This window comes from Nothobranchius furzeri, chromosome 18, assembly GCF_043380555.1.
Source record: "Nothobranchius furzeri strain GRZ-AD chromosome 18, NfurGRZ-RIMD1, whole genome shotgun sequence".
In the NCBI taxonomy this organism is placed as follows: domain Eukaryota; kingdom Metazoa; phylum Chordata; class Actinopteri; order Cyprinodontiformes; family Nothobranchiidae; genus Nothobranchius; species Nothobranchius furzeri.
In genome coordinates, this window is record NC_091758.1 from 31,371,262 (window position 1) to 31,385,959 (window position 14,698).

Sequence of the window (14,698 nt, forward strand, 5' to 3'; positions counted from 1 at the left end):
GACTCTGGCCCAAATTAGGCATCTTAGAGTAATTAGACTAAACACAGCCTTCGCGCTCGGCTCCGCTCATTCATCATGTCAAGCCCCAGCGCAGAGGAAATGCACTGTACGCACAAAGGAATTACACATTTGGTCAGGCTGCTCTTAATCCTGCAGGGTCTGTGGTAAAACCGGCGCTTTTACACTGAATGTGTTTCTGCTTCAGCGCTGCAGACCTTCTGCCTCCGCTGAGTGTAGCCTCGGGAGAAGGAAGAGCTGGAGATCCAACTGAGTCACAGAGGATGAAGTAGAATGAAACAATATCCCGGGACGTTGTTGACTTTGGGCGGAGAGAGGCCGGGGATGTAGCAAACACTAAAGATGAGAGGATCAGCCGCTAAACCTCCACAAATCTGGGTGATGCTGTCTCTTACGAGAGGTGCGGTGAGACTTTCGGTTTGCAAAGTGCTACATCCTCACTGATGAACGGCTGACTGCAACAAAACGGGATTAAACCATCCTGCTAAACTCAATCTGCACTCACCAATAACAATGAGAGTGTAGTTGACGTTCACACTTCCAAATCCATTAGTTGCTTGGCAGTTGTAGGTCCCCGTGTCGTCCGCCTCCACGTCTTTGATTTTCAGGGCCATGCGGAGGACACGGAAGCGGATCCAGCCGTTGTGGACGGTGCGTCCATCTTTGGTCCACCTGGTGAGCGGTGGGGGGTCTCCTTCCACCGGGCACGGCAGCTTGATGGCACTTCCTAACCGGGCCGTCTGTCTGTGAGAGATTTTCTCAGAAACCCGCGGAGGTCCTGATGACAAAAAACAAACAGGTGATACATTTGTAATGATGCTGATCAATTAATGGCAGACTGCTTTTAATGTTGAAAATGATAAAAAAGCAGCAAATATTCAGAGTTTTGTTCCTGCCATGACAGAAAGGATAGTATGACATTACCAAGGCGAGGTGTTTTCTTTTCTTAAAGCTTTAACGCTTTAAATACCAATATTTGATACATTTGTTGTTCTCTTTCTAAATTTTATTGCTGTCCTTTTGTATTCTCTCTTATTTTGAAAGGACAAATCATCCAGATCATATTGAAGCAATAAAAAAAAATCTGCAAAGTGTCTAAGGTAAAAGGTTTTTATGTTTCTGCAGGCTACCTGAGACACGAAAGGTATTCTTTTATTTTTCCGCTTCCGGTCGGTAACAAGATGGCGCCTGTGCTTGGCTTAGCCGCAGTCACCGGCCACGTTTTCAAACTTTTCTCCAATAACCTCCTCTTTTCCACCTTGCTTCTGTCTGCGATCCTCTTCAGTAGTGTCCCTGCTACCATCTCTAATGATCGCCAAACTCTTTTGTCCTTTCATTCGTTCACGATCGCCCAAGATGCACCAAGGACGTACCTCCCTGTTTGTTTATCGGAGTGGCGCACTGGCCCGGAGCCAAACGACGATTCCAACCAGGACGCCTCCAGCGATGTTTGTCCGGTCCCGGCAAAACGTCGGAGGAAAAGAGGTAAATGAGCAGGAATCCAGGTGAGAATAAGACTTCTCTTAAAGCGTGGTTTATCTAGTAAACATCGGCGTGATCTTCTAGCTTCTTGTCCTTTGTTTGGCGACTTGAGCGCCACTTCCGCATTCCTGCCAGACCGTTTCTCTGTCCAAGTTTTTTAAGGTCGGTTTATCCTCATTTCTCAGTGGTTTCTCCTCCTGTTCCCTCCATAAGTGGTTTTTATAAACACCGTGGATCTAACCCTCTAATTTATGTCCACTAACTCCAGCAGTTTCTGATTCCTCCACCTCACTCAGCATGGCTCTATTAAATACCCGCTCTGTTAATAAGTCCTTCCTGCTCAATGATCTAATTCTCTCTAAAAACCTGGATTTTCTGTTTCTGACTGAAGTTGGATCACAGCATTGTCTCTCCTGCCTCTCCTACAGCCTCCATCCACTCTGTTGCAGACTGTGAGAACTTTCGGTCTTTCTTTGTGGACAAAGTATATAAGGTTAGATCTAGCATCTCTCCTTCAGCCTTATCGCTGCCTCTCCCAACTCCAACCAGGCCCGTCATCCTAGATAGCTTTGCTCCTGTTTGCCTGAGTTAACCAAACTAGTTAACTCTATGAAGACCTCTGCATGCCCCCTCAACATCTTACCCTCATCTTTGTTTAAAAGTGCTTTTCAGTCCATCGGTCCCAGCGTGCTCTCTATAATTAATGCTTCTCTGGTTTCTGGTCAGGTCCCTGCTTACTTTAAGAATGCTGTAATCCACCCGTCTTGACGCCTCTCTCCATAGCAGCTTCAGACCCATCTCTAAACTTCCGTTCATCTCCAAGATCTTGGAAAAGGTTGTGGCTAAACAACTCACAGCTGCTCTTGACGAACATAACATCTATGATAGCTTCCAGTCAGGTTTTCGTAGTGCTCATTCTACTGAAACAGCTCTTCTTAGGGTCTCCAATGTCCTTCTGACTCACAGTGATGCAGGGGACTGTTCTGTTCTGGTCCTGCTGGACCTGACTGCAGCCTTTGACACTGTTGACCATCACCTGAGACTGGAGAGGCTGAGAGACTGGGTAGGCCTATCAGGATCTGCTCTGGAGTGGTTCTCCTCCTATCTTTCTGAGCGTTCCTTTTCTGTGGCCGTCTCCAAGTTTAGGTCCTCCACCACCTCCCTTACCTATGGTGTCCCACAAGGTTCTGTGCTGGGGCCTCTGCTCTTCCTCCTCTATCTGCTTCCTCTTCAGCACATCCTGAGCTCCTTCAAAGGAATCTCCTACTAGGCTTGGGCGGTATTAAGGTATTACCGTATACACGCGGTATTACAAAATAGCGACGGTGTCAGTTCCAATACCGTCATGAAAAACAGCTGTGCGACTGACCAGTTCCTCTATCCTCCCCATACTCCAGCTCTGCAGGGAGAGCGTGTTGGCTGTGTCAGAAAACTACCTCCAGCTTACAAAGTCAATAAAAACCACAATTCTAAAAAAGCTGGAGGCCAAGTATGAATCTGATTCAGTGCGCAAATTAATGCGAAAATGCCCTTTCCTCGACCCTCGTTACCGTGGCAGACATGAGCTTGATGACAGCGCACTGGCTGAAATCAAAGCTGAATTACAGGCTGAGATCGTGAGCTTAGAGGGGCAAACAGCACCAGAAGCATGACGAACCATAGAGGAACGATCACAACCTGAACCCCCACGCAAAAAGATGTCTCTGTGAGCTCTCCTGCAAAAACGAGCCGCTGCGCTGACGCGCTGCGCCGGAGGGTCCCGTCAGCCGCGCAGAGCAGCGAGCTGGAGCTGAAATAACAGCGTACTGTTTGGAACCTGTTATTCAAGGGGACGAAGACCCTCTTCTCTGGTGGAAATATGCTGGCAGTCACGACTGGCCCTCACCATCGGAGCGGGTTTTCAGCACGCAGGTAAAGTTGTTGGTCCACAACGTGCAAACTTGAACCCAGAAAAAGTAAACATTCTGGTTTTTCTGGCGAGAAATCTTAACTAGATTTGCTGCAACATGCCGTAATGTGTCCTGTGTGTGTGTGTGTGTGTGTGTGCGCGCGCGCGTGTGGCCGTGTGACGGAGTTTTCTTTTTATAATTTTAATGCAGTTGTTTTGGTTGCAATAATTTTTATAATTTCGATGTTTATGGTTATTCAACTCTTGTTGACTGTTACAGCTTATTTGCACTGTTTCATGCTGCTCGTTGATAAGTTGTTCACTTGATTTGCGCACAACAGCGGTCCTGGGTTTTTACGTTGATTTATTGCAGTTGGACTGTTGACTCTTTGCACTTGTTTATAAGCCGCGTTTTTGTGTTAATAAATGTTGTTAATAGTATGTGAGTTGCATTGCTATTTTTTAGTAATTGTTTGGTATTCGGATTCAGAAAGGTGAAGGTCCACTTGAGGCTTACGTCATACTTTTTAAGTATTCACGGTAATACCGTATACCAGGGTAAAATTAAGTGGAAGTTAGACGGTATTCAAATTTGGATACTGCCCAAGCCTGTCTCCTACCATCTTTACGCAGATGACATCCAACTGTACATCTCCTTTAAGCCCCTTGAGATGTCTAAGCTGCAGCTGTTACACTCCTGCTTTGCCTCTATCAAAACCTGGATGGCTGGGAGCTTTCTTCAGCTGAATGAAGATAAGACTGAGATCCTCATCTGTGCCCCAGACAAGCTGGTTCCCAAAGTCAGAGACTCTCTTGGTCAGCTTGCTTCTCACACCAAACCTTCCGTCAGGAATCTTGGCGTGACCTTTGACCCAGCTCTTACCCTGGATTCTCATGTCAGTTCTCTTGTTCGCTCTTCCTTCTTCCATCTCAGGAACATTGCTAAGCTGAGTCCCATTCTGTCTCGCTCTGAACTTGAGACAGTTCTCCACACCTTCATCTCCTCACGCTTAGACTACTGTAACTCTCTTTTCACGTGTCTGAGCAGAAACTCCCTGAACCGTCTACAGGTGGTTCAGAAGGCCTGTGCTCGGCTTCTGACCAAGTCCTCCAAACACACCCACATCACCCCGCTTCTCCTCCAGCTTCACTGGCTGCCAGTCAACTTCAGGGTTCATTTCAAGATCCTGGTTCTGGTCTATAGGGCCATGCATGGACAAGCACCATCTTACATTGGTGATCTTCTTAGTCCCTACACCCCCAGCAGGTCCCTGAGGTCCAGTGATCAAAGCCTACTGGTTGTGCAGCACCAGGCTAAAGACCAAAGGTGACAGATATTTGCTGCTGTGGCCCCCAGACTCTGGAACTCTCTCCCCCTGAGCCTGAGATCAGTAGACTCAGTGGACTCCTTTAAAAAGCAGCTGAAAAAGTTTCTTTTTCAGTTTACAATCAGTTTTCAGCCTTTTAAAGCATATTGGCAAAGAAAAATCTAAAGATTTATGGACAAATCTCACCAATAAAAATGAAAATAATTAAAGTTTTGCTTCTCTTTTTTATTTTAAAGCAAAAATGACAGCCCTGCTCACATAAATCCATCGAAACAATGTTGATTTTCCTGCCTTGAAACATGGTTCAGAAACGAGATCTGGGCAATTTGTCATATTTGCTGATTAACCAGAAGCCCTGCAGCCAGATTGTAATAATTGGGCGAGTCCTGTCGTTCACTGCCTGCACAGAGAGGGTGAGTTGTTCTGGCTCTGGGTTTTGCGTAGCGTGCAAAGAGATCAAAGCGATGAGGAGGGGGGTGGGGGGGTCGCAGCGAGACGGACAGCAGCCTGTTCTCCTGGCTCTTAATTGGCTCAGGTCTGCTCCCTCAGATCCGGTGAAGTGGAGCGGTCCGAAACACCCTGAGATGGTGTTGGGGGGCCCGTGCCGCCGCTCGAGCAACACCAAGCCTTTAACAAACCCCCTCCCACTTCTACTGAAACCTAAACAAAACCGTGAACTACTGAGCAGACCAGACGCCGAGGAGAAACAGGAGCTGGGGGGGTTAAGCTGAGCCTATAGCTGCATCTGCCCACAGAAAGCACACACAGCCCGGTCTGTGCCTCAGAACAAATGGCCAGTCTGGTAGCAGTAAAAACAATGGGGAGGGTAAGTACACAAGGCCTCTCCCAACATATTCACAAAAAACACACATGCTCCAACACACACAGCCACATTCCTTTGGTGCATTTGACGCGTACGGTAAACAAGACGGTCATTATCCTGATGGAGCTGCAGCCAAGGAGCTGACACAGGTAACCATCTGGCTGTTTCCTTCACCACACCGCCGACAGATGTATCTCAGCTGCAGGTACAACATCTGGGGAGTTGCACTCGTGGCTCCTTAAAAAGATCACCTCGCTCACGTTCCAAAAGAAAATCCAAATCCTGCTGCATCATAAAAACTCAAGATAGGAAAAAGTGATTTATGTGATAATAAAACCAATGAAGCTCTCATTCCTTCTTGTTTCCGTCGTTGTCACTCGTGCATGAACACACACACACACACTCCTCGTTACAGCGTGCACAGGAAATTGGAAGTGTCATTGTTTATGTCTATGGAGAAAATGCAACCACAGTCATTTTGGCTGTTGCACGCTGGTCCATATCTCACTTCACCAACACCACAGCATCAGAACACAGGCACTCAGTCTTTCTCCTCTGCAGGCTCCGTTCTCAGCCATGGCCTGCTGCTGCAGGACCTCATATGGACCGAGTTCATCCTGGAGGGCTAAACTTCCTTCTGAAAATATAAATAAATTTCTTGAACAAACAGGCTTCAGATATCTCCGCTGACTTAGGAGGCCTGCAAAGCCACTCAGCCGCGTGTTTCCTCTGGATTACCAGAGAGGACCGGCTTACAAAAACAAGGCCTGATTTATGTCAAAGGTTTAGCCGAAGCAAACTGTCAAAACACTTTGACCCCTGCTTGGACATTTTTGCGTTTAAAGCTGGAGACAAATTTCTTGAGGGATCAAATGTACACCCCTGAGAGAGGCAAAAAGAAAGTATTTTTGTTCCATTTGCAAACATATACAAGAGTGCACTGAAACATTTCACTGCAATGTTGTTTGTGGAGCTTTTAACGAAGAACGCTCACAACCACCTCAAAGAGGAGGACATCTTTGATCCCTTTCAGCTAATTTGCAAATTTAAGAAAAATTGCTGCAAGTTAGACCGTATCCTCCGTATCCTTTTGTAGCAACAAGCAGCAGGAAGAATAAATATCTGTTGAGGGATAAACTTTTAGAAAACCAGCAAATATATAAGTATAACATCTTTATCTGAGATCTTTGGGGGGGTCTGATTGTGGATTTTGGCTCTTTTAAACATCCTCGCTCCTATTTTTGTTAGAAAAGATGAAATAAACGGGAAATAGCTGTTTTTGAAGAATTTTTTGATAGATTTTTATAAATTAAATCACACACGGAGCCAAGCGAGACACGTGTTTCTAAACTTTCTGCTAGCCTAGGTTTTTTTTTCTAACTTTCTAAACCCTAACCCTGACCACTAAGCCTAGTGGTTTAAATGTAAATAGTAATACACATTTAACATAACAAAATTAACAATGTACATTTACTATTTACAAAAGTATTTACATTAAGCAGTTAGGTTTAATGGGACTAGTTGCCTTAACTTGATAAGTAAATTCAACATTTTATTTTTACAGTGTACTTGCTTTTATTTATCACCAAAAGGGGAAACAAACACAATTTAATAAAACTGATCTGAACTTTGGCTCCAATCTCAAAGAATGTGCAACAATTACCCCCCCCCCCCCCCCCCCCCCCCACACACACACACACCTACGCCCAGAAAGCATTTGGACTCCCTCCTGATAAATGAGGTGTGAAGAAGTGCTGAATTAAAGGACTTTACTCAAATATCTTAATAATTTCTTGCGCTTGGTGCCTGACCACCGTCCTTTCTACAGCGGGGACTCCTCTTCTGCTCCCCCCACCTCCTCCTCCGCCCCCTGTTGCTCAAGGACAGGTTCTTCTAACCTTGGACTTGAAAGCTTAGAAATGCAGCAAGAGTATCTCTTTAAAACAAATCCAGTTGCAAGAATGCAAGAGGAGGGACGTTGTTGCTTTAAATTGCAGAATGCAAACGAATAAATCAAGATGCATCAAGTCCAGCTCGTAAAAATACATCGTGGCTCTGATGTTTTGGGGACGGATATCTGATCAACTCATGACAAACCGCTGCGCGTTTTAGAGCCAAACTGTTAGGGCTGTTAGTTCCTCTGTGGACGCAGAATGTTACACATGACCATATGGGTTTTCCCAGATTGCACCGCTGTTAAAACGCTCCCCATTACACGAGCTCCATGTGTGAAAGGAATCTTTCATAGAGCAGGAAGAGGAGGAGGAGGAGGCCTAGCGACACACAGAATTAGCTCTGTTTTTCTTTGCTCAATTTGGTGATGGATTATTTTATGAGAAAGGGGTGCATTCAATAAGAGGCGTTCTTGTGATTCTGAGTAACTTTTTACTTTTTATAACGAGAAGGAGGGTTAATGAGCACCACGAGGGCAACTCTGGAAAGATACGTGTTAAAAATGAGTAAAAAAAGAGCGTAAAATGATGAACGATGTTCAGCTGTGCAGGCATCGCTCACCTTTATTTACTCTCTCTCTTAAAAAACACCTGTGGATTTGTAATGATGTATGCTTGTGCTTCTCCCATCCATACAAAGTGCTTTGGGCTTTCTAGTCACTGCAAATATCTCAATAAATAGCTGACTAGGCTGCTGACAGCCGTTCAAATACAGAACACCTGGATCCTACCCACCCACAATGAGAACACACAGATAAAGCACGCAGCGCTCTCTGCCCAGGATAGAACTCTTCAAACATTGTTTTTTTCTTCTCCAGCTGCGATGCATCCAAGGCTTCTGCACAATGCCAAAGCAAAGTGATTGATGACCAAGACAAACACCAATGTGTCCCAAATAGGCAGTGTTTACAAAAAAAAGAGAAAGGGGACCAGAGGCTTCCTCCTACTCAGCAGCACTGTGTTGGCTCAGCGGAGCGTAACACAGAAGTTTAATGGAGCCGCAGCTTCCAGGGCAATTTTCTATCACGCATTTCTGAAAATTTCAAGAGCAGCACAGAAAAGAAAAGATTAAGTAGAGTTCGAAGAGCCTGAGAGAGAAGAGGGGGGTGGGGGGTTGGAAGGAAAAGGTACCAAAAATACATGAAAGCTAGAAACCGAACCCCGAGCTGACGACTTCACTTGAGACGGGAGGGGTGAGAGTGAAAGGTGAGGCAGACACGGCAGCTTGGGGAGTGTGTGAAAGGCCGGGGCTTCTGTTCAGAGCCTGCTGTTGCTGCAGTTTGGCTATACATTTCACAAGAACTGATAAAAATCTGCATAAAACAGCGAGAGGACGAAGGAAAGCCACCTTGGCAGTTCAGGGAAGTGGAGGGGGGGTAAGTAGAGTGGCAGGAGAGGCTGTTTCTGACAGCAGCGGGGCAGCAGAAGGTGAAGAATGCCTTCGTTTCTTCTCTTACCCCTCCAGACGTCCTGCCCGGCCACTTCGCCTTGTGTGGTAATCAATACGCGTTATTTTCCCCTCTCGGCTTTCCAATCAATAGATAAGAGTGGGCTAAAACCAGTGTGGACAATGGCTCTTTCTTTGGCACCATCAGATCTGAGCTGAATAGCCACTGGTTCGGTGGTGGGAATGATACAGGAAGAGCTATTAGGTGACATGAAGGACTGGAGAAACAGCAGGGGGCGGGGTAGGGTGGGGGGAGGGCCTAAAAGAAATGGGAATAAGATGATCCAGTCAGATCCACCTGATTAGAGAAGATTCGCTGGAATAACCTCACTATGTCTGCTCGTGATGGACTCCTGCCGACTTCCCATCAAAAGGATAAAGAAAGAGAGAGAGAGCGAAATGGTTAGGGCATCATAAAGCTCCTGAAAACATCTCCATCACACGGCCGGGCCGGCCCTTAACGGGCCCTACTGTGGAGGCTTTGAACTTTAAGCTGCTATATTTCATTAAGCCTGACTGCTTTCTCGTGGCCCCCGCTGCCTCAGAGAAGAGCACAGCCGTGAGTGTGTACACTCCTCAGCATCGTCCTCAACAAATACAGTCATATGCGTCCAGATGAAAGGTTGTTGCTATTTCCTGAAGCAGGACCACTTCTAGCATCTAGGGCTATAGTTCCTTGAATAACTGCTCTCCATCAAAAGTAAAGAATAACCAGAATGGAAGCGGTTACAAAGGGTTATTACTAATATTCTGCAACTACAAGATAAACACATTAACCTTGCTTGTCCTCTACTGCTTTTGTGACTTTAGTTTTTCATTAACCTGAACTAAAAAACTTGAATCTGACTCAGAACACTTAGACTTGTCTTTAAAGACAAAACAACAAGATCTTCAGAAAGACGCATCCTTTGTGTGGTTGAGCTTTAGAAAGAAGACAAGCATAAAAACGTAAAGACCTGCACTTGTGTAGCACTTGTTTTTCAGTCAGAGGACATTTGTATTTGCATTGTAGAGATCTAAGGTGATGGTTCCCAACCTTTTCCCACGAGGACCCCCTTGCATGTGTCGAAACAAGCCAGGACCCCCCAACCCCATCTCCTACTCACAAACACACATCAAAAGTGATTCATTACAAACTCTGTGCAGACATAGAGTGTTATTGGGATTTTAGAAATGTAATATTTACAAATATGATCTTTGTAACCGGACAACCTCAGCACAGACAAAGTAGTGGGGACCCCCTGCAATCTTGTGGGACCCCAGGTTGGGAACCACTGCTCTAAGGTGATGGGCTAACTTTAAAGCGCAAGTCACCCCCTACCAGAGTCTTACTCCACTCCCATTTCTTGTTTGAAGCCACATGAAGGCGTTGCCTGGCAGCCTGAGAGGGCAGATCCACTAACAAATAACACACAGGTTCACAACGACACTGTGACATCATATGGTACCAGCTAATACCATAGGGTACCTCTTAGCCAATAGCGATGACAGATTCAAATGGAGTGCAGAGTTTTCACCTGAAGAGGGCGCAACACTGACAGTTTTAGGCAGAATATTGAAATTTTTACTAAAATGGACTAAAGTGCCAGATTATTGACTGCACGTGTCTACAGCACGATTATACACTCATTTATAAAGTATTTTCAGCAAAAATAAGTTGATTTGAAGGTGACTTGCTCTTTAAGACGTTAAGTGCAGAGACTATGCAGTTCTTGTTTGATTTTTCAAATTGCTTTTATTTCCTCTAACGACCAAACACAATTGTGCAGCTTTCTTTCCTCGGGAGTCGTTTGCAGAATTGCCTAAATCAGGAGTGCCCAAGCCTAGTCGTGCAGAGCTGTTATCCAGCATGTTTTAGTTGTTTCTCTGCCTCGACACACCTTATTTCAATCAGCAGGTGGTTTGTAGAGCTTGATGAGCTGAACAGCTGGATCAAGTGTGTTGGAGCAGCGAAACAACTAAATCTTCAGCAACATGCCTTAGATTTAAAGTTGACTTAAATGCTGATGGAATTTGACACGACCCATGACAACAATGACTGAAGAGTCATTTCCATACTATTGTGGAGGTCCTGATAGGGAATTGGAAGGCAAGATGCAGCTTTTATTCAAGGAGGACTGAGATTCTTGCTGTAGCGCCAGAGAGTCTGGTCATCTTGACATTAAAGTCAGACATCTTATCAAAATCTTTGACACGAGACATCATCATCTCCGCAGGATTGATTTCATTTCAATGACATTGAGAAACGTTGCCCGTCTCAGTATATTGTGGAATTATCTGCTGTCATGTCCTTAGATTAGAATTAAAAGTTTATTAATCTGCAGGTGAAAGTAGTTCCTGATGAATAGACCTCTGCTGTTGGGGGGGGGGGGGGGGGGGGGGGTTGTTAAGGGAAAAATTTTGGCCTTTTTCAAACATATAGCAGGTTTTTATTAAATAAAAATGTTCTTTAAATTGTCCTCAGTAATGCAAGAGTGTTGAAACCAAATATCCAAGTATTTCAGTAAGCGCCTGGCAGGCATAAAAAACAAAACAAAAACCGCTATCAGGTCAACATAACTCTTTGAAGTTTTTAATCATTTTCTGGTATGTGATACGAAAAATCAAAGGGAAAAGAAAAATGTGAAGCAAACTTTCCGGGTTTTTTTTCCCGATAAAACTTTTAACTCAAAACACCTCAAAAGGAAAAAATATCAACAAGAATATGACGATTTCTGAAAATAACAGGTATGTTTTCTTCTTAAATAAACTGAGAATAAAGACTTTTTTTTTACATTGAGCTTTTATGCAAATGTGGGTCAGTAACGCACTTGCTCTATCTTAAGGAGCGCACAGCGAGTGGCACTCCAGTCCCTTTATCTCACTCCATTAAGCAAAGGCCTGGTGCACACAGGGCTGACTGTGTGCTCACGAGGACTTTTATCAGCAGAGAAGCAACGGGAGGAAGCCTTAAAGAAAGAGAAAGGCCAAGCAGAGCGAGACGGCAGCGGAGGGGTGAGGAATAAAAGCGGGCCAAGGGGAGAGAAGCAGGTTAAAGAGCAGAGGCTAAGATGGCAGAGAGGCCTCCTGGAACAGGGAGTGAGGGGGGATTAGGTGGGCCCAGGCGGCAGGAAGCAAGAATCCCAACAATCTCACACCCAGCTCCTTGGCCCGGGCGCAGCCTCAGCCACATGACACACTCAAACAGACCTTCCCCCGTCTCTCCATTACAAAGCAGGGCACCAAGGAGCACCTGTTTATTACAGTCTGCTTGATAAATTCAGAGGAGGGCCGAACACTTGGAGGTGAATGGAGTAGTGTGCTTTTTTTATATTAATGCTTCATACACACACGAAAAGTCTGGAGGCAAAACCCTCACTAATCTTCCTGTTAGTGGTGTGTCTGGGCAAGAACCTGGTGATACGATATATACCACAATACTAGGTAGATGATACTAATATATAAATATATAAATATATATATATATATACATACCACAATACTAGGTAGGTGATACAATATGTATCACCATACATGTAATACAACACAAGGTAGATGAAAGAAATTTTATATATATATATATATATATATATAAATATAAGTGATATGGGAAATTCAATATTGAAAGTTTTCAGTATTGGCTTTTACTCCTTTAAAACACAACGTTTACATACATTAACATGTTACACATGAAACTCTTCAGCTGCTTCTCCTGAAAAGATCTGAGATTTTTATTTATTTTTTTTAGATATTTTTGTTTGTTTGGCCTCACTTATATTAAAGTAGTTGTCCTATTTAGCAAATATAATGTTTAAAGATGAAATATGCATTGGAGATGCATGAGTTACCTAAAATGGTTTAGGTTTTCCCTTTTGTACGGGGGAATCTGCATCTTAAAGTGTCAGTTTATATCGGTATCAGAAATTAGGAGTTAGACTGTTTCGGTAAATCAAATAATGGTGAAAAAAAAGACCATACTGAACATTCCTGGTGTGTGTAACGTGATGAAGGAACCATTTCTCCCCTCTAACAGCTGTTCTGTTTGACACAGTGTCAGTGTGCATGAAACAGCCTCAAGGTCATGCATTCACTTCTAATGTTTACATTCCAGCAGTGAAGAATGAAGAATGAACTCTTTTCTTTTAATTAATCAAAGAACTCTATTTTAATAAAGCTAATCAAAACAACCATTAGTCAATAATAACCATGTGACCGATCTGTGAAATCACAATGTGTCATGATTATTTATCTTGTGTATCAGGTGACTAGTGGCTACGTCATTTCCTTATTAAACATTAATCATAATATTTTTTGTTTAGGTGTGTGGAGTAAAGTTTAGTGGTTTATCAAGCAGAAATCTGAACAGAAAATGAATGAAAAAGCAGATAAAGTCCCAATAACACCATGACAACACTTCACAAAACCTGGAGGACCATTTTAAGACTCCAATACAGTCATTGAACAGAAGATTTTTCTAGATGAATTCTAAATATGCTAGATTTATTTTCTAATAAGAGTAGCTTACTTATGTGTTTCAAACTTCCTATTAAACCAAGGACCACGGTTTCAGAACACACACAGATACACCACCGTTTTTGTTATTTCCCAGCTTCTATCTGTCAACAGCGAGGTGCATCCTGCCACTCCCACCATGCCTTCTCCTCCTCCTTCCTTTATCAACGTTGTTGCATTCCATAGTTGGAGGGAAAACTAGTGTCCAACCTGCATCTGGCCCAGTGTGTACAGTAGGTGAGTGACTGTGGCTGTAAACAAGGAAGTTTTGATCCAGACTTGCTGTCACCAGCTCGTTTGTGTGTGTGTGTGTGATGTTGTTGATGAGATTGTCTGTCTCCAGGAACGTTACATCACTGTAGGATCTGAGGAGCATAGCGCAACGCTAGGGAGCGTTTTACATCAGCATCAAATAGCTCTTGTCAGCAGAACAACTGAGTGTTTGAAGCAGGAAGGAGAAGAAGGTGAGGAGAACAGAAAAGGTCAGCACGACAGAGAGGGTGGAAAGGGGGGAGAGAGAGGCCAGGCGAGACAGTCGAAAGGAGGAGGAGGAACAGGCAAAGCTCTTACTGACAGCAACGGGGCCTCTTAACAATCCAGGAATATGGTCTGAAATCAATCTGTCGTCGTGGAGCAGTTGAGCCTGTCATTACGATGTGCTACTCGCTCTTTCGGTGACAATTTGTTCAGCGCTTTCCCGGTCCACCTTCCTGTGGCGCTGCACAAAGGTCACGGCCCTTCGTCTGTCTCTGTTGATGCGTCTGTCTCTCGCTTAAACAACTGCACACAGAGCTGCACGGTGCTTTGATCCAGGCAGCAACCAGCTGATGATCCAAACAGAAGAGCTGCTGGAGGGATTCCTGCTACATCATTAGATTACATACTTCTAATTGGTGGAAGGAAAATAAAACACGTCCTGCTGAGGGATTTCTTTTTCTTTCCAGCTGCACACATCTGGTAATAAAAGGTACAAACATAAGAGGGGAAATCATGGTAATCTGCCCAATACTTATATTATTGGCTAACCCAGGGCGATTCATCATCTCAGACCAGTCTAATCAAAATGCATGTTTACAGACAAATTAATTATGTTAAAAGGATTAAAAACCAACTATAAATAAAGCAAAGAAACCCAATTATACACAAATAACAGTCTGAGTGGAACAGCTTGTTTGATCCAAACTACCGTCCCAGCACACAAGGAAATCCAATCAGTTTTAGTCTGGGATTGTAATAACGCAGATAAAATATGGCTGATCATATTATTTG

General features: G+C 44.2%; 1 protein-coding gene across 1 annotated transcript in view; it reads right to left on the bottom strand.

The window, feature by feature from the left end:
* Positions 1 to 14,698, bottom strand: part of LOC107392322 (fibroblast growth factor receptor-like 1) — a 29,223-nt gene that overhangs the window by 5,505 nt on the left and 9,020 nt on the right. Inside the window, exon 3 of the mRNA XM_015970063.3 lies at positions 524 to 796. Coding sequence (XP_015825549.3) covers positions 524 to 796 — 273 coding nt within the window. The remainder of the gene's footprint in view (positions 1 to 523; positions 797 to 14,698) is intronic.